General features: G+C 38.3%; 1 protein-coding gene across 1 annotated transcript in view; it reads left to right on the plus strand.

Annotated features, from left to right (window-relative positions):
* Window positions 1-3,248: 3,248 nt before the first annotated feature.
* The window catches only part of ERGIC1 (endoplasmic reticulum-golgi intermediate compartment 1), a 98,887-nt gene continuing 79,137 nt past the window's right edge, over window positions 3,249-22,998 (plus strand). The window contains exon 1 of the mRNA XM_007425877.4: window positions 3,249-3,394. Within this exon, the coding sequence (XP_007425939.1) occupies window positions 3,375-3,394 (20 nt within the window). The 5' untranslated portion in view covers window positions 3,249-3,374. The remainder of the gene's footprint in view (window positions 3,395-22,998) is intronic.

Raw genomic sequence — 22,998 nt, forward strand, 5'->3', positions numbered from 1 at the left:
CTGATGTGTCTTGTTCAGTGGTGGTCGAGTTTCAGCCTTCCTTACCTTGGCCATGTCTCTGAGCACTGAACACCTTGTACTTCTGGGCACTCCAGGTAGGTTGCAGTTCTGGAATATGACAGCGCTGAAGGATAATGGGTTCCTGGTAGCTTCACGTTTGATTCTTCTCAAATCTTTGGCAGTTAATTTGCATCTTTTTTTCTCAACACGTTTCTTGTGACCCTGTTGACTGTTTGCAACAAAATGTTTGATGGTTCTGTGGTCACGCCCCAATATCTTAGCAATTTCAAGAGTGTTGCATCCCTCTGAAAGACTTTTTACAATTTTTGACTTTTCAGAGTCAGTTACATCTCTTTTTTGGCCCATTTTGCCTGAAGAAAAGAAGCTGCCTAATAATTATGCGTACCTTGATATGGGGTGTTGATCTCCTTAGGCCACACCCTCCCTCATTACACAAATACACATCACCTGATATGCTTATATCCAATAAGCATTCAGGTTTATACAGCTTGGAGGTGGAAAATATGCATAAAAATGATATGGTCAAAAAACTCACTTGCCTAATAATTGTGCACACAGTGTATTTAACTTCCCTATTGAAATCAGTAGTAAGAAACTCTTTCCTTTCATCTAAAACTTTGTGTATAGTGTTAAAAAAATAAGACCAAAAAATCCTCAAGTTATTGTTAGTGGTTTTAATCTGGAAGAGCACTGACCACCTTTTCAATAATATTTAGACCAAATATCCATCTATTCAGCCTTCCCTGCTCTGATATGTTCCAGATTCCCAAAATTCTGAACCCAATATAACCTAAACTATAACCAGTTTGGTGTAATAGATAGTAGATAATAGCTGGACTATGGTGTGGAAAACATAAGATATAAAGTGTAATAACTGCCATAGCAAAGAATTTTAAGACTTAAGCTGTAATAACTGGGAGACAAATACTTTGCAAAATTCTCCAGGTATGAATCCTGGAGAACAAGACTATTATTTGCCCTCTGTGTAACCTGCTGAAATGGAGATATTCTTCTGAACTAAGGGCTGAAATGTATAAAAATGCAAAGGTTGGTGGAGAATATGGATGATAAAGGAATAATAGCTTTATCTCCTAAATGAACAGCTGTCATCTCTTTTCTTTTCTTTGGTTTCCCTATTCCCTCTATGTTGAGCTGATACAAATTATAATTTTGATTCATCTGATACCTTATGTTCTGCAGATGGGATTAGATACCACAGTACATCAGTTGTATTAACAACCATTGTAGCATTAAGGCTGGATTGTGTGAACCAGGCCCGTTTGTGGTTACTAGGGAGTTGCACTCACTAAAGACATTCACCTTCAAGTAAGCTTGATTAGGACTGGACTATCAGAAAAACATCTGGAAGAAGGCAATCCCAAATCACTTCTGTTGTGGTTGCCAAGAAAACTACGGGGACAGGTCACCAGGAATCAAGCTTGACTTGGACACTTTGTTTTTTTTTTTTAATTAGAAGGAAAGTTATGTACTGGGATATCATCTCTATTGCAATAGTATATATTTATTTTATATGCATTTTAAAACATTTGTGATATTTTTTTTTCCAACAGTAGGCTTTACAATGTATTGTCGAAGGCTTTCACGGCCAGCATACGATGGCTGGTGTGGGTCTTCCGGGCTGTGTGGCCGTGGTCTTGCGGCCGGGTCTGTGTGGCTGTGGCCATGGGCACAGAGAGAACTGCTCCTGTCTGTGCTCCTGCACTCTGAAGATGCCGGTCACAGGTGCTGGCGAAACGTTAGGAAACAAAACTTCAAGACCACGGCTACACAGCCCAGAAGACCCACACCAGCCATAGTAGGCTTTACATTTTTAAATGTGTTCTGATCTTGTTTTAAAACAAAGTGGAATGAACAAGGATTGTTTTGTATTGAGCCAGGAAATCAAGTGTGGAGCAGTTTTATGAATACTTTGAAGGATAATCTGCATGTTAAATGTTGTCAACAAATTTTTCTCAAGAATAATTAACACAGATCATTTACTGCAATCCTTTGCATGACTTCAGAAATACATTTTCTGGCTCTAATCATATGAAACCCTATTGGTGGTATAATCTAACCATCATAGCCATCTGATACAAAACTTGAGGATGAAAAAATTACCAAACAAGCACTGGCCTTTTCTACCTATGTCCTGACATCAGTCATGGGATGAAAGCCAGTTTGGTATAGTGGTTAAGGTGCTGGCCTAGAAACCAGGAGAATGTGAGTTATCCTTAAGCTTCCCTTAGGCATGAAAGCCGGCTGGGTGTCATTTTCTTTCTCTCATTCAGTCATTCTCTTTCAGTCCAGCCCACCTCACAAAGTAGTTGTTGTGGGGAAAATAGGAGGTAGGAGTATTAGGTATATTGACTTGACCTATATATATATCTATATATTTACTGTATATCTATATCTATATTTAGATATATATGTATGTAAAAAAAAAAGGCGGGATAAAAATATAATAATGTTACCCTGCAAATGCCTGTGCTAAGCAATTTTCAAGACACACATAACATGTTGTGCAATAAACTAACCAAAGAATCTGAGTGTGCGGAACAACTAAAATGTGGTTGGCTATGTCCATGCAACTAAGCCTAAAACTGCACTCTTAAGAAAGATAAAACAGATAAAGATTTTATCTATTTTATCCACTATTTTCCCAGTGCACACTTTCCTATCTCTGTGTGAAAAGCCGGGCAATCATACCAGGTGAATGCTCTAGTGTTATTTCAAATGTTCAAATGTCCATATTAAGCAAAGGAAAATACTGATTCAGTGGGAGCCATATCAAGGTATATACTATATACACAAGCACACACACAGATCCAGCCTTATTCCCGAAATTCGTGTACACGGCTCTACAGCCATATAATGTAAGAGGAGAGTTTACTTCCAGGTTAAAGGCTCTCTGTCTTCTGTAGATGAACCGCCTGTGTCCTTTCACCACTCCGAAAGTTTATTTAAGTAACTACAAGTCCCCCCCCCCATCTTCAAAATCATATTCTTCGACCCCCATTTTAAGTATAGTCTTCCCTCCCCGTCTTGCAAAACCCCCAACCCCTTCAGACGTACGAGGACAAGAGCGCCCATTGAGCAATTCTGCAAGTTCTCCCCTCAACCCACTGCGAACCACCCACCCCCCCTTTTCCCGCGCGTCCCCTCGCCCGTTCCCTTTAACTCAGCGGCGGAAGCGGCGCGGCGCGCGGGTCCGCCGCCCAATGAGTTTGTGCAGCGCGTCCTCCGGCTTGGCCGGGCTGGGTCCGTCACTTCCTGCCCCTGGAGCCGGCACGGCTGAAGCCGAGATTCTGGGCAAGAGGGGGCGGGGAGGTTGCGCTGCGTCCGCCACCAACATGCCCTTTGATTTCAGGAGGTGAGTGTGGCGACCCCAGGAAAGGGGTGTGTGAGAGCGTGGCCCAAATGAATGAATGGCTCCCTGACGCCCGGGCAGTGTCCGCGGAGTCTCCGGCGCTGGGGGCCCCTCCCATCACGCCCCTCCACAGCTCTTTGAAGCTGTGACCTTTCCCAGAGGTGGGTAGCCCCGGTGCCCGGACTGAAGCATGCTCCTCAGCAGAGAGAGGATGTGGGAAGAAAGGGGTGTGAGCGAGCCTAGTAACTGATGGGTAGGGTTGAGCAGTGCCTCGGGGAAGAAAAGAGGCAGGTCGCGTAGCTGACCTTTCGCATCCCTGTCCCCGGGCTGCCCCCCGGTTTACCTTCCACCTGCACGTATTGTGATGAAGTGGGAGTCAGCAACACGTGGATTCAGATGTGCATCTGGATTGAAGAAAGGTGTGATTTCGAGCGCGTTTGCCAACCTGAAGAAATGATGGAGGAAGACAGTACCTACGGGGAAACCGTGGGCATGACTAGAAGTGGCCCGTTTGTTTCTGAGTCCCTTCTCGGAGTTTTACTAAAACTTTTGGCTGTTTAGGGTCTTGAAGGATGTCAGGAGTATTTTTAGTTGGTTAAACCTGTATAAGCTTGCATCTAGAACAATAGGGGATGAAAAGGAAAGCTAGGTGAGCAAAAAAACTCATAAACCCAAGACATAATGGGGTGCATTTGCATGCCATGCTAAGTAAGCCCTAATAAATAAATTGGAGAACCAGTATGGTGTAGTGGTTAAGTGTTGGACTAGCACTGGGTTCTATGTCCTTCATTCCTGCCTTCTCTCATTCTGTTTGTCTTATTGTTGTTATTATTAGATTTTTATCCCACTTTTTTTATTATCCGGTGATATTCTTAGCCTTTTTTTTTTTAAGTCCTATTATGGCCAGTTTATTTTATTGTTACATTTTGATCAATGATGCAGCCTTAAAAGATCCTCAGAGAGATAAGTTAAACATATTATTGCAAATGCACAGGGTGCAGCTTAGTAGAATAAATAACTAACAATTTCTTTTCTGGTAGGTAGTAGAAACCTGAAATATTCTGTTTATTGTAAGAAAGTGAGCTGAATCACTGAGGTTCCCAGATATTCTGGTAGAAGCCTCTTTTTGGAGAGCAGCTTCTGGTTGCTTTTCTCATTGTGAGTCAAAATGTTCCACAACCAAACCTGAAGCCTCTGTTGTCCTTCTATTGTGATAGTGCAGGTCCCAGAGTATATCCTTCCGTCTATGCCTCTGCATCTCATTCTGAAAGGGGAAAACTTCTGAAATTGCCCTTCTGAAAGAAAACCTGTTTTTATTATGTAATAACGGGTGCATCTGCTGTATTGTGAGGTATGACATAACTAAACTCAAAAACAGCAAGTTTGGAAGAAGGGAGGGTGTGGTGGACATAGGATGGTGGCATAAAAGGTGTGTAGAATTTAGACATAGTTCTAAATTTTTTTTTATTATTATTATTATTATTATTATTATTATTATTATTATTATATAATCTTATGTTGCTCTTTTCCCTGGGTGTGTGGGAGAAGGAAATCAGAGGGTTTTCTTGAATAATTTGTGCCGCCTGAAATAAATTGAAGCGAGGAAACACTGTTATTTTCTACAAGAAAAATAATTAAAGGAAGCACTTGACAATGGTAGTTAATGTACTTCTGGTTTAACAGAGGAGCATGGTATCTAATATTTGAATCTTTAAATCCAAGTAATAAAACTTACTTGGGAAGCTGTTAACATACATTACATGCCTTAAATAACTAATAGATCTTGTGATCCTCAGTATAAATACTTATGCAGTCTTGGTTAAGAAAGAAGCCATGTACTGTATAGAGCTTTGAAATTTTGCACCTGTTGAAAAAGGTAATGATAAGAAACATTACTTCTATGCTGTTTAACTAGACTGTGTTAATTTGAAAGTCATGTGTAGGTAAGATTGCAGATATGTCTTAGCATTCCTATAGATTTAATTTAGTTCCGATCCTCTAATTCCCTTTTATAGTCCATCACTTTAATTTGAATTTCCCCTTTCTCCAAAGAACTCAAATAACAAACGAGAATATACAGTTTCATCTAAACTGACCAGTATAATGAATATAGTGAAACCTTGATTTAGTGGACTTTGATGTAATGAGCTTCACTTACCAAAGGCCAAATATTTGCCATGATTTATGTCATTTTCATAATGGTGTCATACACAATTGGTGTACCTCATTTGATAACATATTTTTGTATTTAATGGATTTCATGCATAAAGGATACTCCTAGTTAGTCCATTAAATCAAGGTTTATCTGTGGTAGTTTATGTGGTAAGAGTACTACATGTTCTAGGAATATAGGAAATAGCCTTATATGTAATTTGCCAGCCCACTCAGCAAATTACTTTTCAGAACTTTAGACAGTCTTGTCAAAGCATACCTGGAGATGCCAGTGACAGGATCTGGGATATTCTCCCCTCAGCTTTCTGTTCTGTATTGAACTATTACATAAAATTCTGGTAGCTTCTGCTAATGGATTGGCTATTACATTTTGTGCTAGATTTTCTTCAAGGACTGCCCAATATGTAGTGCACGCCAGCTATGAAAGATACTTAATCAAGGAGGTAAAAAAAGGTTGTTTGCTCTTTAGTGACAACATATATGCAGTTTTCTTATCTGTGTTATCGAAGTGATTTGCCATTGCCGCCTTCTGATATGTTTTTTCAACTTCCCAGTTTAGCTTACAGTCCTGGTATTTCATGGCAATCCCCAACCAATTGTTAATCAGGAATGACTGACTTAGCTTCCATAATTAGCTGACATTAGCTAAGTGCTACCATTTGCTAAAACCATAAAAAGAGGTGATTTTCCTCTTATTCTGTAACCCTGTTTGATACTGTGCCAGATAAATATGATTACTAGATTATTTCTGGGGCAGACAGACTTCTGCCCCCAGATGTTTTAAACAGGAGCTTTCACAATCTCCTGCTGATAGAGTTGAAATCTAGAATATCTGAAAATCACTTTTTTCTCTCCAAACCAGTCTTTTCCTCTTTGTCATCAATGTTCCTTTAAACTTCTTTATATTGAAGGGATTTTTGCTTGATTATACAGTCCTGTATGTGTTTTGAAGTAAGTTTCAATGGGTTCATTTTGATTGCTCCAGTAGAATTATAAACAGAATTGCAGTTTTGGTGATAAGGCTAACCACCTCTTATTGAGGCCTTGAGAAGAAGAGGTTATAACAAAGAAGGTGACATTCTGATGGTGTAAGTCCTATGCTGGTTGAAAATTCCCAACAGCAGTAACAGACTCAAAATGAGGCATTCCAAGGGTGTAACTGCTTAATCTAAACCCATTCCATTTCCTGCAGGAGGTTAGTTTATACTCTCACCTACACCAGCTTATTGTTTTGAACAATAGAAGAAAAACAATTAAAAACCATAATCTTAGGGGGGAAAAACATTCCATCACTAAATTAGGGCTACTTAGTATAACTTTTGGAGTTATAATGAGAAATATGCTTTTTTCATGTGGATTATTTTGAAGTTCACATCTTAAGCTACTACAGAGACCATATCATTGGCCCTTTTCACTCAGATGTTGCCTAGAATGATAAAAATGAGCATCTGGCTGGCTTTCTTTTAAAATCAACTTTTTAAAAATCAGTAGTAAAACAGTGATCTTTTAATATTCTTGTTCCCTAAAAATTCAGTCCTATTTTCCACCAGTCAAAGATGCACAAATGGAACTGGATGCATACCAAGAGTACTTGGACCTATATAACATTAATAATTACTAGTGCAGCTATAATGTTTAGCTTCTTGTGTTTTCAAAGGACTTAAGATGCAGAGCAGTGTATTGAGAGTGTGTGGGAAGAATGCAAGAATAGCAAAACTAGTTAGTATCCTACCTGCCAAGTCAGGATCAGGAATCGCTTATAAATTTAAATAATGCTGAACTTTAAAAAAATTAAAGCAAATTTAGATCATACATATGTTTGTGGCTACATATCCGTTTGCCAGCAGCAATACAAACTGTAAGCATGGACTAATTACAAAGACCTAGCCTCGGTTCTCTCTCACACCCTGCCTCCAAATTTATCCCTTGATAGAGACATATGCCAATTTTGCAAACATCAAAATAAAATCCTATAATACTGGCAACATCTGAACATGAAGTTTAACTTCTTCATTGGTAATGTTATTGGCTTGCAGTTCATTAACCCAAACAGAAAAATAAAATTCTCCTGCCTGCTGCCAGTTATTATTAATAATTGCTGATGACATATCCTGAGTGTGTGTCAGTACACTGTGTATATTTCCAAATGTGGACAATAATACATTGACATACAAGGCAATCTCTAGTTTTGAGATTTTAGATTGCATAATATAGCCTGAGAATATTTGAGGTAAAAATAGGCTTTGGTTATACTTATAACATATTGGCCAAAACAATCAATACCATCCTTACCATCTGTGGAGAATGCTGCACAAGGCACTAATTCAATTAAGGCTACTAATCTAAAGTCCAGTTTCACTATTTTACTAAAAAACAGTATGTAAAAGCCACAACTGATCAAAGCAATGATGGGTAGCAGAGGTCAGTATCTGTGGATGATCACTGCATATGGAAAATGGCAACTTGTAACAGGAGTAAATGATAAAGAACATGAATTAACAAATTAAATGAAAGTAGGTAAGTTATATATTTCTGAAACTAAGAGGAAATAGATCTCAATGAGGGTGACCTGATTAATTGCATTGAATTTATAAAATTTGTTATAGCCGCCCACTCTATTAGACTCTAGGCAGCTTACAAAATCCAGAAACAAAAACAATTAAACCATGCAGATATGACAAGGGTCCATAAATGCCTCAATAAACCCATTAACCCCAGGCCTGGGAACAGAGCCAAGTTTTAAGGGCTTTTTGAAACCCCAGGAGACTCACAGAGTCAAGATGATGAATGTATGTAGGGAAATTAAACTGTAGATTTATGAATCGACTTAAATGGATGTCAGAAGGTATGAACTGTAGATGCGTGTGAAAATCAAAATTCATAGGTTGGTGATAGTTCCATGTTATGTTCCAGTGAAAGGTAATAATGGAAGAATAAGGAATGAGTTTGGGGCAAAATTATCAGGGGAAATTTATTATTAGAGGAAAATTATTATTCTGTTCAGTTACATGAATGGATGTGTGGGAACAAGATAGGAAAGTCCATAAAGGTGATACAGCCATTCAGAGACCTAAGAATGAATGAAAATGGTCATTGTGTATCTGCTGAGAAAAAGTTGTTTGTTTTGAATATGTTAATTAAGTATAAATCCATTCCTGTGTAGACATGGAAAAAGAATAAATCAAAAGTGTGATGAGTATCATTGTTTATGTTGAAAGATTGAGAAAATTAATGAAGGATATGAGGGTGATGAGAGGTTCTAAATATAGAATAGAACATTCTTTAGAAGTGTCATCTTGGGATAAAAATGGACATGGAAGAAAGGAAAAGAAATAAAAGAAGAGAGAAAAAAGATTTCAGGAAGGGAAATTATAAATCCTGTGTGAAAAATGATTTAAGATATATTTATCTCCTAATAGAATAAATGAAAAGTGGATGTAAGGAAAGAGGATGAGAACGCTGCTTGGAACAGAGTGAAAAGAATTATGTTTATGAGTGCCACAGAAGTATGGAATTACAGTAATGAAAAATGTGAAAAAAATGCTTAATGGAATGTTGATTGAAAAATGTCATGATTGAAAAGTAATGCATTAAGAGAATGATTGCTGAAAAAATGAGGACGGATTTTCTATAATGAGAAATGTTATGCAAATACTGGCATAAAGATAGCAGATAGTAAACTTAGGAAAAAAAAGGTTTGTTGAAAGAAGCAAAAATGGCTGTTTTTAAGAGTCAAACTAAAGTGGAAGAACAAAGCTAACCAATGACAATATCATTTTGAGCACATACCCATCATTTTCAAGAAGAACATTAGGAATCACTTTGAAATTCTGTATCTCATTGATAGCGAACCAGGGGAACTGTGGAATGAAATCAAAGAAGTTGCTAATGATGAATGTGAAAAGAGACTACCAAATATGAAAAGCAGAAGAAGGCAAATTGGATGTTTACAAAAAATGGAAATTGCTAAGAAGAGAAGAGAAGCTAAAGCCAAGAAAGACAAAGATCTCAGGAAGGCATTGACAAAGAATTTCACAGAACTAGTAGAAGACACAAGAAGCTGTGTTACATTACAACAACATCTATAAAGACATCAAACAGACATGGAAAAACAAAGTCTTCCAAAAGATCTCCAAATTCAGAAAGAGGTTCCAGGTTTGAATTGGTATACTAAAGGATGCCAATGGACAGATAGTACCTGATTCAAAGAAGATGGAAGGAGTATACTGAATTTCAATACAATAGAAATGTCAACATCCAAGATACCTTAGAAGATATTCCCTAATTACAAGAACCTCTAGGATAAAATTAGATCAGCACTCTAGTCATTGACAAGTTGGAAAGTTGACCAGAATTGATGGAATGTGTACAAAAATATGGCAAGCAACAGATGAAGCATCACTAAATATCTAACCAAACAATGCTAGCACATCTGGAGAATGACACAGTTGTCAACAGATTCGAAGAAGTCAGAATAATAGGAATACCAAAGAAAGGAGACTTAACAGAATGTGTAAACTATATAAAACATCCTTAATTTCACACGCTAGTAAAGCAATGCTTAGGATCATCCAATGTGGATTAAAACTCCACATGGAAAGGAAAATGCCAAATATTCAAGTTGGTTTTTCAAAAAGACTGAGAAACAAGAGATCTTATTATTGAGGCATGTTGGATAATTGAGAAAGCTAAAGAAGACCAAAAAGAAGTCATTTTGTGCTTCAGTGATTATAGAAAGACCTTTGATTGTTTCAACCATGTCAAGCTTAGAAAAATGGGAATTGCAGAACATCTCATTGTCCTCAGGCAAAACATATACGTGAATACAAAACTACAGTCTGGATGGAACATTGTGAAACAGACTGGCTCCAGATCAGCAAAGAAGGGAGACAAAACTGTATACTCTCTCTATATTTATTCAATGTGTATGCTGAATATATACAGGTAGTTCTCAATTTATGACCACAGTTGGTACCAGAACTTTTGTCGTTAAGTGATGTGGTCGTAAAGTGCGATGTCACGTGATCGCATTGCTTAGTGATGGCAAACCCTGGCAGTCTTGGTTGCTGTCGTAACCCCAAGATGCGCAAGTCATTAGGCAAGGACCCACCCCGATCTAAGCCATGCCTGGTTTGCTGTCTCCCAGTCCACAGCCTCGGTAAGGTAAGAGACTGCCTCCACTTCAACTCCCTCCAAACTGCCTGTTCCCCTCATCTCTGCCTTTTCGACTGCCCTTTTTCCTCCTTGTGGGATGGCAAGCTGCCCCAGAACTGCACAGCCCTGGGGCTAATTGCCACCATGTGGCTCAGGGGCTTCTTGGCATTCCATGGCTCTGGAGCTGCAAGAAACCTCTGAGCTGCTATGCAAAATGAAGCTGCAGCCACCCTGGAAGCCTCAGTCACCCCAGCCTGGCCTAGCAGCATGGTGTGAAGCTGCCACATCCCAGGAAGCCCCAGCAGAGCGGTGCAAAGCCGCCATGTCTTGGGAAGCTCCAGCAGCATGGCGTGAAGCTGCCATGTCCTGGGAAGCCCCAGTAGCACAGTGCGAAGCCACAGAATCCCAGGAAGCCCCAGCTGCCCCAGCCCAGTCACCCTTGCCACCCTGCACTTTGAGGCTCCTGCTGCTCTATGCTCCACCACCCCAGCTGACCTTCATCTTCTTGTTCCCACTACTGATGAGGTGTGTCTGCCCTGGCCCTTCACGAGGCAGCTGTTGGCCATGTGAAGCATCTTCCCCAGGTCTTGCGAGGACACCGCTGTGCGTGACCTTGGGAAGAAAGCCTCATGCAGCCACCAGCTGCCTTGCAAAGGGCCAGGTTGGGCATGAAGGTCAGCTAGGGCGGCAGGGGCCACAGAGTGCAGGGAACCAAAAGGGCATAGGTGGGGGGGAGATATGGGGGAGTTGAAGTGCCCCTGTGGTCGTAAGTGCAGGTGGGCTGCCAATGTCCAAAGTTTGATCACGTAACTTCAGGGCCTGGTTGTAAGTCTCTTTGTTCAGCATCACTGTAACTTCGAATGGTCACTGAATGAATGGTTGTAAGTTGAGGACTATCTGTATTGAGGGAAGCTGGATTGGAAGAAGTTGAGCATAATTTTAAAAACAGAGGAAGAAACATCAATAACTTGTGCTATGCTGATGATATTACTATGATAGCTGAATACAAATGATCTGCAAGCTCTAGTAATGAAAGTCAAGGAGCATAGTGTAAAAATGGACTAATGTTAAATATAAAGAAGACCAGATTAATAACAATAGGTACAGCAACCTGTGTCTTAGAACTGGCAATGAAGACATTGAAGTGGTGGATAGCCTTTGCCTTTTAGGATTGACTAAAACAGTAAAGGAACCAGCAGTTAAGAAATATGCTGCAGACTAGCATTTGATAGAATAGCAATGAAGGCCTTGGAAAAGATATTCAGATGCCGTGATATGTTCATACCTAAAAAGATCAGAATTATCCAGCCTATAGTTTTCCTTGTGACACTCTATGGAAGTGAAAGTGGAGCATGAATATTTTATTTTCTGCATTCTGATAAGTAATGAGTACCATGTTTTTAAAGAAGAATGTTGGTGACCTCTTCAGCTGAATCCTTTTTATCCCATCTCTTATTTTTCTTCCCTTTATTTCACATCTGTCTTATGGACTAAAGTAACCTGACTCTCTGCTAAACAAAGAAAAGGCTGGGGGCATGGCACTAATTCTTCTTTGTAACTTCAGGACTTCGAAATTATGTCATTGTTTCCAGGATATCATGATTTTGCTAACATCCTCTAAATCTAGTTAACAGTGGAGAGGATGTGAGTGAAATGAGTTTGTATGTTATAGAAATAATATATTGGCACTTGTATTTATTCATGAAAAATAGCATTTGTCTTTTAATGATCTTAAACTTTAGTGGTCTAATAGGTGGAAAATCTCTTAGATTTTTATCCTGTGTTGACTTTTGTTCTCTGTTCTGTTTCATGGTCAGTTGTCAAACTGTTCTGAATGGATAGACAGACAAACAGACAAAGATGTAGAGGATGCATTGTTAGTTAACATGTTACTTAAGACATTTTTGCAGCACATCAGTTAGCAATTAAACTATTTGAACAAATTGTTGACTGACTGGACTATTGTGATATGAGTTTTGGTAGACCTTAATCCGTTTTGTCATATGCATTATGGGATTGTGAAGATACATCAGATGTTTTGGGACTGACTTATGAATTATTAGCATGATGCTTAAGTAGCTGAATTGATCAGCATTTCAGTAAAAGACAAGCCAAACTGCACAAGCCATATTTTGTTTTAGCCACTTCAGTCATTATAGGTAGTCCATGTTTAGCAGCCACATTGGGACTGGAAACTTGATTATTAAACAAAGTGATTGCTAAGTGAAACAGTGATTGTGTTTATGGTCTTACTTCAGCTTTCCTTTGCTTTATAGACCTGCAAAGGTTGTAAATGCGAGGATTGGTTGTAAAATTACCTTTACATCACTGTCGTATCTGTGAACAATTGTTAAATAGGGCAGTCACTAAATGAGGACTACCTGTGTCAACATGCAATATTTCCAGTAGCCACAAACAAAATTACAGAATGAAAGCCAAGGGCATTATCACACTACGTTATGTAAGCCAATTTTAATGGGATGAAACTGGGTGGATAGAAAGGAACAGAAATAAAGGATTTTTAAAAAGTTTCAACTTTTACATTGGAATATGAACAATGATTTAAAATAAAATTTGAATGCAGTATAAACATATTTAAGTCAAGCTTCTAATCACTTAAAACTGAATGTCTTTATCACATAGGGTGATCTTCCTTTTCTATTTAAAACCCAAGTAATAGGGAAAATATCTGACTTCATTAACATTATTCCATATGATATAAGAGATATATGATTTCATTTCTTAGCTGAAATACTGAGTTGCCATTTTACAAATAAAAGTGTTCCTGCAGTCCAATAAGTAATTTGTGGTGCAGAACCAGGGTTCTCCCAGTGCTATTTCCTGTGCTAATGGGGATGGTTTCCCAGCCTTATATAGCAGATTTTTTGAGATCATACAGAGTTGAAAGGAATATCAAGAAGTATAGTTTCTCCTTCTCCCCAGAGGGAGCATCACATTAGTGGAGTTTCATATGTGAACAATTAATAGATGTGGATATTTGCTGTCCATCAACACTTCTATGTTCAGTAACTGTTACTTTATAAACATTTCTGAGAGTTATTCAGATTGAAGAGATTTCCTTTATTTAATGCTTGCTGCCTTCAAGCAATTCCATAGTCACATCTTATTTCTGTTCTTCCCCTCCTCTTATTTATTTTTGCAATTCAAGAAATAATAAATCTGTAGGCTGAGAGGAGTACTTTATTTCTGATTTGCTGTGACATAAAATTTTGTTGTGTGTTTCTCTCAAATTCAAGATATGAGATTTGACACTCTTCTTATTGCTAACAGACTAGTCTTTTAATAGGGGAAAAATAAATTTATTAACCCCATTACTGAGTGGGCTTGAAGATCTGTTAATTGTGACTTACAAATTAGTTGCTTACAGTTGTAAATTATACATGGACAATTATCATGAAATATGGTAATCTTTTACTGAAATTGTAAACCTTTGTGTGTGTATCTGTTCTTGTTCATTATTCTATTTATACCCCACCTCAATCGCTAAGGACTCTCAGTAGTTAATAGAAAGTACACCCACTCCTTGTTTAGCGACATCAGTTAGCAACCATTTGCAAATACGATGGTAATAAATGGAAATAAAACATTCATTTTCTGACCAATGCATGCATTTACAACCAAATTTCTATACCTGACAACAATACACATGAGTGGGAGTAATGCTGGTATAGCTGTACAAGAGAACTTTATCTGAATGAGACTGTGGCAACCAGCAATCTTCACAGCACTCCTCCCCCTGTCTCAGTCACATGTTCACTTAGTGACCATTTCACTTAACGACCTGGTCATTGGAATGAAACTCAGTCACTAAATGAGGAGTGGGTGTACAATAAACAATTAAAATACCCATGGTTGACTTAAAATAATAAAAAATAAAATAAGTCTTGATCATGGTGCCACCTCTCCCCCTGCCCTTTTCTAAATACCCTCTGGAGGAACTTCGTTTTCAACTGCTTTCTGAAGGCAGTTGAAGCTAACCTAATTTCCATTGGGAGGCCATTCCAGTGTTCTGGCACTGCTACTAAGAAACAGGGCCTCTGAGCCTTGGCCCCCATCACCTACTGAAAGTGGGAAACTACAAGCTGCTTTTCATGGCAAGATGAAATTGGTTGGGCCAATTCTAGTGGGAATATGCAGTCCTGAAATTACCTTGGTGCCAAGCCATAAAGGCTTTATAGACCAAGACCAGTATTTAAATTGCATGTGGAAACTATTGTAGCCAGTGTACAGCTTGGAGCACAGGTATAATGTGCTCCTGCTGGTGAGCGCCAGTTAACACACAGGCCGCTGTATTTTAGACCAGCTGGGTTTTCCAAGTGGTTTTTAAAGGCAGCCCCATGTAGAGCATGTTGCAGTCATTCAAACAGGTGGTGACGAGGGCATGAGTTACTGTGGCAAGGTCCTCTTGTCTCAGTAGGATGGCAGCTGGTGCACCAGCCAAAGTTGGGCCAAGGCCCCTGGTTGCGGGTTCCAGCAGGAGCTGCGAGTTCAGGAGGATCCCCAAGTTGCGGATAAGCTCCTTGAGGAAGCATTTAGATAACCATCCAGAGTCACACTGTCTAAATTGGGTGGCCATATAAAGGCAATAAAATAATAGTATCACCAGGGTGGTCCAGGGTGGTGATATAAAGCTGGGTATCATCACTATTCTGATCATGCCCCAAACTGCCAGATGACCTCTCTTACTGGGTTTCATGTAGATCTTAAATAGTGGGAGGAGAGGAGTGGCCCTTGTGTCACCCCACAAGGGAGAAGGCACTGGGCCAACCCCTCCTACTCTCCTACAACTGACTGGAACCATCATCTGAGGAAGGAGCATAATCACCTCAGAACAGTGTCTCCAATCCCCAACTCCTATCAGTGGTTCAGAAGGATACCCTTATTGATGATACTGAAGACTACTAAGAGGTCTAAAAGGACCACAGCTGGTCCGCTCCCCACAGCAGCAATCCCAAACAATACCATCTCTTTCCCATGCCCATGCCTGAATCCTGACTAGGGAGGATCCAGATAATTCATTTCCCTCAGGGTGCTCCCTGGATGCTCCCTAGAAATAAAAGGATGGAGACTGGGTGGTAGTTATCTCACACCTCTGAGTCCAGAAGAGGCCTCTTAAGGAGGGGTTGCACAATAATTTCCTTAAGGATCATGGGCAATGTCTCCTTCTGGAATGAGGCATTAACAATTGCCCTCCTTCCAGCTATCCAAAGGAGCCAGGAAGGCAAGGATTCAACCCACAGGCAGAAGTGGATATCCTAGAGAGCATCTTTTCCACATCATCAGAGGACACAGGCCAGAAAGAGTCTCAGGTAACATGGTATGATACTCCAGTCACCACCTAGGCCCTCCCAAAGTAGGGTCTAGATTAGAACAAATTTAAGAGGCTTTAGTGACCTGTGCTAAGCCTCAAAGGTATAATGCTACTTTGCTTTCATTTTAAAGACTTCCTATTGATTTTCCCCTGTTTTATTTAATGAGTTAAATAAAGGCAACAAAAAAGATATTTAGATGAGGACAAGTAAGGGTAGAAATGCTGCTGAGCTGGATTGTCTGTTCCTTCACAAGCCTAATTTTTTACAGCCAAGGAAGAACTAGGAACCTCTTCGCATTTGCTGTATTCACTCATTGTTTCACTTGTGATGAAGTTTAAACTTTCAGTCCAAAAATGGGTTGGTTTCTTTGAATACCTCTCCTGTTACTTGAACATATTTTCCTCTGGGATGATATAACTATATGACAGGCTAGCTCAGAAAGGAAAAAGAACCAGTGTTACGGATATATTATTTGCTGTTCCAGTCTTGCTGCCTAATTGAAAGGACTTTTGCATCAACGTTAAACTAAAGTTGCAGACTTCTATTAGAAAATTATTTGATTTTCAGATTTGGCTAGAGGCTGAGTATATATATTTTTTATTTTTGTTTTTTGTCCTTTTTATAGTTTGTTTTGATTTCCAAGTGAACTCAGAAAATATTTCAGTAAAGCCATTGGTTAAGCTCCTGTAAAAGATTATGAGCAAGAAGTTTTCTGTCAGCCTTGTTCTTTGCAGAATCTTGCCTGCTCACAATTTACTGTTGCTTCATAAAACTGGTAACAGGAGAAAGGGACGGTAGCGTATAGTAAGGTCATCCAGCTGGCCAGTAGATGTGTGAAAAAATCAGTACTCCACTCAGCACCCACCTTCCCACGTTCATAATTTTTTCTCTTGTTTGCTTTCACAGTGAGGGAAATATTTTTTTTAGAAAAGAAACCTTGCCAATGACGATGTAGAGAGAGGGGAAAAGTCACCCCTGAATTGCAGCTAAAGAAAAGGGGATGGTGGTGGTAAGGTGTAATGGTGTCTTGGTTTCAGAAGAGAAGAGATAATCCTACTGGTTGAAAGATTGAACAAAGTGGGAATCCCCCCCACCCCCAACCCCCCGCCGCCCATGAGCCTGTCTTGCAGCTTCAGAGGACAATTAGGAGCTGAGCTGATGGTTGGTTGATTCAGCTTCTCTAGACCCACAAAAGTTCCATACCGTTTTGGGAACACAGGGATGTGATAACAGTCTCATACTGGTGCTGCTCTTGTACATGAAAGGGTGCTCTAGCCAAACTTCTAAACAGGTCAACTGGATGAATGCTGGAACTTTTGCAAAGGTTGTTTGTGTATGACTTGACCATAGCATGCAAGAATGAGAAATGCCTTTTTCTGTTAAACACATAGTGACAATATATAATTCACAGTAGAATATAGAGATCAGTTTGTAGCAGTTTGTGTTCCATTTCTTTTTGTTTTTCAGTCATTTATGTAGTCACTGTTGTTCTCCATAATTTTGCAGGTCCATCAGTAACAGTTTGAGCCCTTGTAAGTTCATGCTTCATCAGTGATAGTGCCTAATAGTATCTAGCCACCTTGTCTTCTGTCAGCCTCCTTTTCTCTTGCCTTCCAAGTTTTCCAAGCATCGGAATCTTCTTCAATGACTCTTGCCTTTGTATTATGGATCCAAAATATAGTTTTAGCTTCATTAGTAGTGCTTCCAGTGAGCAGTATCATTTTACAGCATGCAACCTTGGCTTGCCCTTTTGCTGGCCTTGAACCATTTATTTATTAATTTGCTAAGATTTGTGTCCTACCTGTCTTCCAAGAACCCAGGACTGTGTACATAGCACTTCCTTTTCCAGTTTTTCCACACAAGTTGTCCATATTCTATTCTAATAGTTGCCTTCCAGTTATACTAATTTTTCAGAGCAGATGAGATAGCCCAGTTTATGATGGATTTAAAGTTTATACATAATTTGTTGTAATCTATACCATCAAAAGCCTTTGTATAATCAGTTATATATTTCTTTTGGAACATATGGTTTTGATGATTAGAAAAATAGATTATTTGGAACTCCCTTGTCTTTTCTATTATGCATCAGTGTTAGCAGTGGGATCTTGGGAGTCTCTTGTCTTTTTTGAATTCAGCTTGTGTATCTGACAGTTCTCTTTTCATGTATTGTTCAGGTCTGGATTGCAAAATTGTATATTATTAGCATATAAAATAAGTACAGTTATTTGATAGATTGAAAATTATTTAATACTGCCCTTTTTTGGTACAGCAATACAAATGGTTTCTTTCCAATTCCTTAGACATTGCTAAATTTTCCATACTTGCTCATAAACTACAAGTAGCATTTTAACTGTGTCATCATGTAACATTTTAAACATTTCCGCTAGAATGTCATCAACTCCTACAGCTTTATTGTTAGCAATATTTCTAGGCCCAGTATAATTTCACTTTCCAGAATGTCTGTTTCTACATCAAGCACTGTTACTGGCTTTAACTCAACATTTCATTCTTTCTTAGTGCATTTGATTGGAAGTTGAACCTTCCAGTCTTGAAACTACATTGGAAGAGGAGCAAGTGCACCAGACAAACATTCTTATTATGTCAGATTGTAACTGTTCATACAATTCACTAGAGAACTTAAATTCTAGAACAGAGTAACTTTTCATTTTTAATAACGATTCTCCTGATGTCTTTGTTTTTAACAATAGCCAGCAATAAGCTATAGGACAGGAGTTAAAAATGGTTTATCCTGGTACATTGCATTTATGATTTTTTTTCTTGAAATTAATGCCATAGTTTTTTCTCTGATATGACTCAGTTTGGAAAGTCATATTTCAAAAATGTAAAAAATAAAGTGGATATTTTAAGATCATGAATAAATACAATTGTTTTATGTAATTGGGATAACAGATATTACTACTTCAGTATCTACTGTGCAGAGAAAAAAGCTGAATTATATAGCTTTCCCATTTTGCCTGATAGAAAACAATTATCATGTAATGGCTGTTGATAAAACTACCCCAAGCTTGTAAAACCTTTAACTTGGAAGTTAGTTAAATGTTAAGAGAGTTTGTCCTGGAATTCAGTGAAGCCTTCAAGTGACTGAAAATGACTTGCAGAAATTGAATATTCATATTGAAACTCTGTTAGAAGGAAAAGGAGCTTAAAACAGGTTTTTGACCAAGATCAGCTATACATGTCACTGCTGTGTTTTGATGAATATTATCAGCTTCATAGCCTATAAACTACCAGCACAAAAACCTGAGAAAAGCTATGCTTTTTGGTGTCTGTCCGGCAGAAAGACCATGCTTTGGGTCCTGTCCACTAAGGAATGTAATCTGATAGGACTCAGGAGGAGAGCCTTTTGTCCCCTTTGGAACATCATTCCCCCCTGAAGTCAGACTGACCCCGACCTTATTGGCATTCTGGAAGGGCCTGAAGACGTGGCTGTGCCATCTGGCCTGGAGATCTGTTGGCGGTGGTGGTTTTGTGTGTCACTATGTATGTTTATGCCTTTGAGTCAGTGTTGGCTCCTGGTGACTGTCTGGATTAGTTCTGGCAGTTTTCTTGGCAAGATTTTGGAAGTGGTTTGCCATTGCCTTCTTCCTAAGGCTGAGAGAGATGGTTTTGCACCTAAGATAGGACTAGAACTCATGGTCTTCTGGTTTCTAGCCTGATGCCTTAACCTCTACGCCAAACTGGCTCTCTAGTGGTGGTATGGAGCCTGCAAAATGGCTGTACTGTTAGTGAGATTGATTGTGTTCTCCCACAGATTTTTTTTATGGTTTCAATGGTTTTTATTGTTTTAATGTTGTTATGATTTTGGTTATTTTTGTTTTGTGTGTGTGTGTGTGTTTACCTCTGTAAGCTGCCCAGAGTCACATATGTGAGATGGGTGACTATATAAATCGAAAAATAAATAACTAAATAACTAAATAAATCACTCACTGAGTAGATGATGTGCTATAGTAAATTCAATACACATTACTAAGAGTTTGTTCTAATTGAGATAACTTGTAAAATTGAAATATGGACTTTGTGCATAGAGAAGCTCAACATTTGGATATGGTACAAATCCATAAATTCAGCTGTAGTTGAGGAATGGTGCCAAGTTTAAATTTAATTCTATATCCAAGCCACTTCTAACATATAATACAAGATTACTGTAGACATTGAAGCATACTCTGACAACACAGTTAGCCATCCTTGCATCGAGGGAATCAAATGACCTTTCCAGTAAAAAGCATATAATAGTCTTGCAGCAGTTAGTGTATACAAAGCTAATTCAGTATACTTTGAAGGAATATATGGTTTTGTAAAGTTCAGTAAGAATATCACAGGTTGAAATTGAAATTTAACTTTAAGATTTGTTTCATATTGTTATGAATCATTTTCCAAAATTGTTGGCCTTTGCAGTGTTGCATCAAATATGAACGACTGACCTGTTCGTTACATTTCCAGCAAATTTTAGAGAATGAATTGTCCATTTTATTAATCAGAACTTGAGAAATGATTATGTGCCATCAATTCATTGTTGACTCTTAGTGACCACATAGATAGATTTTCTCCATGAAGATCTGTCCCTAACATGGTCTTTCAAGTCTTCCAACAGTGCACTCATTGCTGCTGTAACTGAGTCTATAAAACATCTTATACAATTTTCTCTCTAATATTCAGAGTAAATTTAATGATACTCTTCCATTGAAATTTTCACTGCTACATATCTATTCCTGCACCCAATTAATCATGCAGTCTTTGACTTGCTTGGTTTCTAAGTCATATTTCACCAGCTGTTTATAAATAAGCCCTAGCAGATGTTCTGATTTGTGTGTTACATTCAAATTCAGTCAAATCTCTTAAGTATTCTTCCTTATTTCTGCATTTTTTGTGGAGACCATCTGGAAGTCCTACCCCTTCTGTAGAGATACCCAGACTGTAAGGAGATACAGTCAACTCTGAAATCTATACTGGACAATTAGTATGATAGTATAACTTAACATTTGGAGCCACCAACCCACCTCATTCTTTTGAATCCTGTAGAGTCTTGAATTTGATTGATGGTCTTTTATTGGACTATATTTAGTTCATTGCTTCTTTATACCAGTCATTTAATACCTTATTTTCAATATATATTGGAATCACCTGAAAAAGAAAAGTCTTGGTCAGTATATTCATTTTAACAGCTACAATTCTTTCTAGGCAAGACAAGTTTAGCTTTTTCCATCTGGAGATATCTACTTCTATGTTTTCCAAGCTTGATAAATACTTATTTTTAAATAAATCATTATTATTTTTCTCAAATAAATTTTTAAATATTTAACCTTTTTTACAGTATTGTTAAACCCCAATTATTAAATGGAGGTATTTATTTTCTTCCTCTGCTAAATTTCATATCAACTTTTATTTTTTTCTTTATTAATCTGATAACTTGACACAGAGTCATATTGCTATATATATTTTGTTAACATTACTAAGGGGTTTTCTTGGTTGAGTAACTGTGAGTACAACATTATCAGCATATAATTTCAATTTATGTTCTTGGGCTGCTAGTTTATTTTATTGAAATTTTATTTTCATGATGTATTTTCATTTCTAATAGTTCTTTGAGCAATAATAGAGGGAGAGGGGCAGTCTTGTCCCCCTCAGCATGGTGTATTGCTGTGATTAAGACCCATTTACTATTATCTTGGCTTTTTTTTTCTTTATAAATACCTGAATCAGTGTGAAAAAAGTAAGGCTGCAATTCATTAAAAAACAAAAACAAACTACAAGCATGAAAGGGCATTCCAGATTGTCAAAGGCAAGAAATATCATAGTGACAAATTAAAAAGCTCTGAATATCAGTGTCTTTATAAGCATTGGTGTTTTATTGGCATTGCTCTGCTCTCAGACCATAATATTTTAAATTTGTTCCTTAGCAGAAAAATAGATATTAGTGGGAGGAGGTCAGTGGCTGTAAATTAGTGGAAAAACCAGCTTTCCTATTTTTTATTTCTCCTTATTTGTAAAGATAAAAGAGAGATTACTGATCTGAAAGATTGTTACCTTCAATTAACACTAATAAGCAAATTATTTACACTAGTCTTAGAATCCTCCATTTGTATATTACAAAATAAAAAGTAAAAGAACCATTCATCACTTTTGGCAATTTGGATTGTGTGGCATTGACCATAAAATGACCAAGCATGATCTTGTTATTTCAACTAATAATTCAATATATTTCTTAATGGGGCTGTAAATGCTTTGGAAATGATTTGGAAGAAGTGCATTGGGTTTGATGTAAGCACAGCCCTACTCTATTCCTCATTAAAGCAACCTGACTTTCATGCTTCTGAGACCTTGCAAAGCCTAAGCCTTGTTGCTGTTTAGGAACCTACACATTAAAGTTAATGTGACTCTTAAAAGCAGAAGGCTCATGTGGAAACCTTAAAAAAAAAAAAAGAAGAAGAGCAGAGAGATGCTCCTCTTACACGCTGAAGCATTTCTGAATCATTTTCAAAGCATGGCCAGCCCTGCTTGTTCACTTCACCCAGCATCCATATACTGATCATTCCAGTATATGAAAGGAAGTCAAAATGTTATCAAGCGAGTACAACTGATATTCTAAATGTCCACACAGAATAGTTTTCTTAGACTTGAAAGAGTTGTGAGCATGGGGTCTGTAATAAATTTCTAGTAAAAATGCTGAGTATTTGGCAAGCTTTGCCAGATGTAAAAATGACCATGAAACAAATCCATAGCTTTAATTAATTCAGAAAGTCCAGGCAAATGGTCCAGGTTTTTCAAAAAGTAGCCCTTGCCATTTACAACTACAGATTCAGGTGCAGGGTGTACATCCGGAATAATCTGGATTCAAAGGGCAGACTGTGTTTCAGAGTGTGTGTGAGTGTGCACAGAGCAACTTAAACGAAACTTGTCTTTTGCTGGGATGGCAAGGCAGCTGCAGCG

The sequence above is a fragment of the Python bivittatus genome, unplaced genomic scaffold, assembly GCF_059951505.1.
Source record: "Python bivittatus isolate LINGU-HERP-01145 unplaced genomic scaffold, Pbiv_v1 ctg000080_np1212, whole genome shotgun sequence".
NCBI classification, from domain to species: Eukaryota; Metazoa; Chordata; class Lepidosauria; order Squamata; family Pythonidae; genus Python; species Python bivittatus.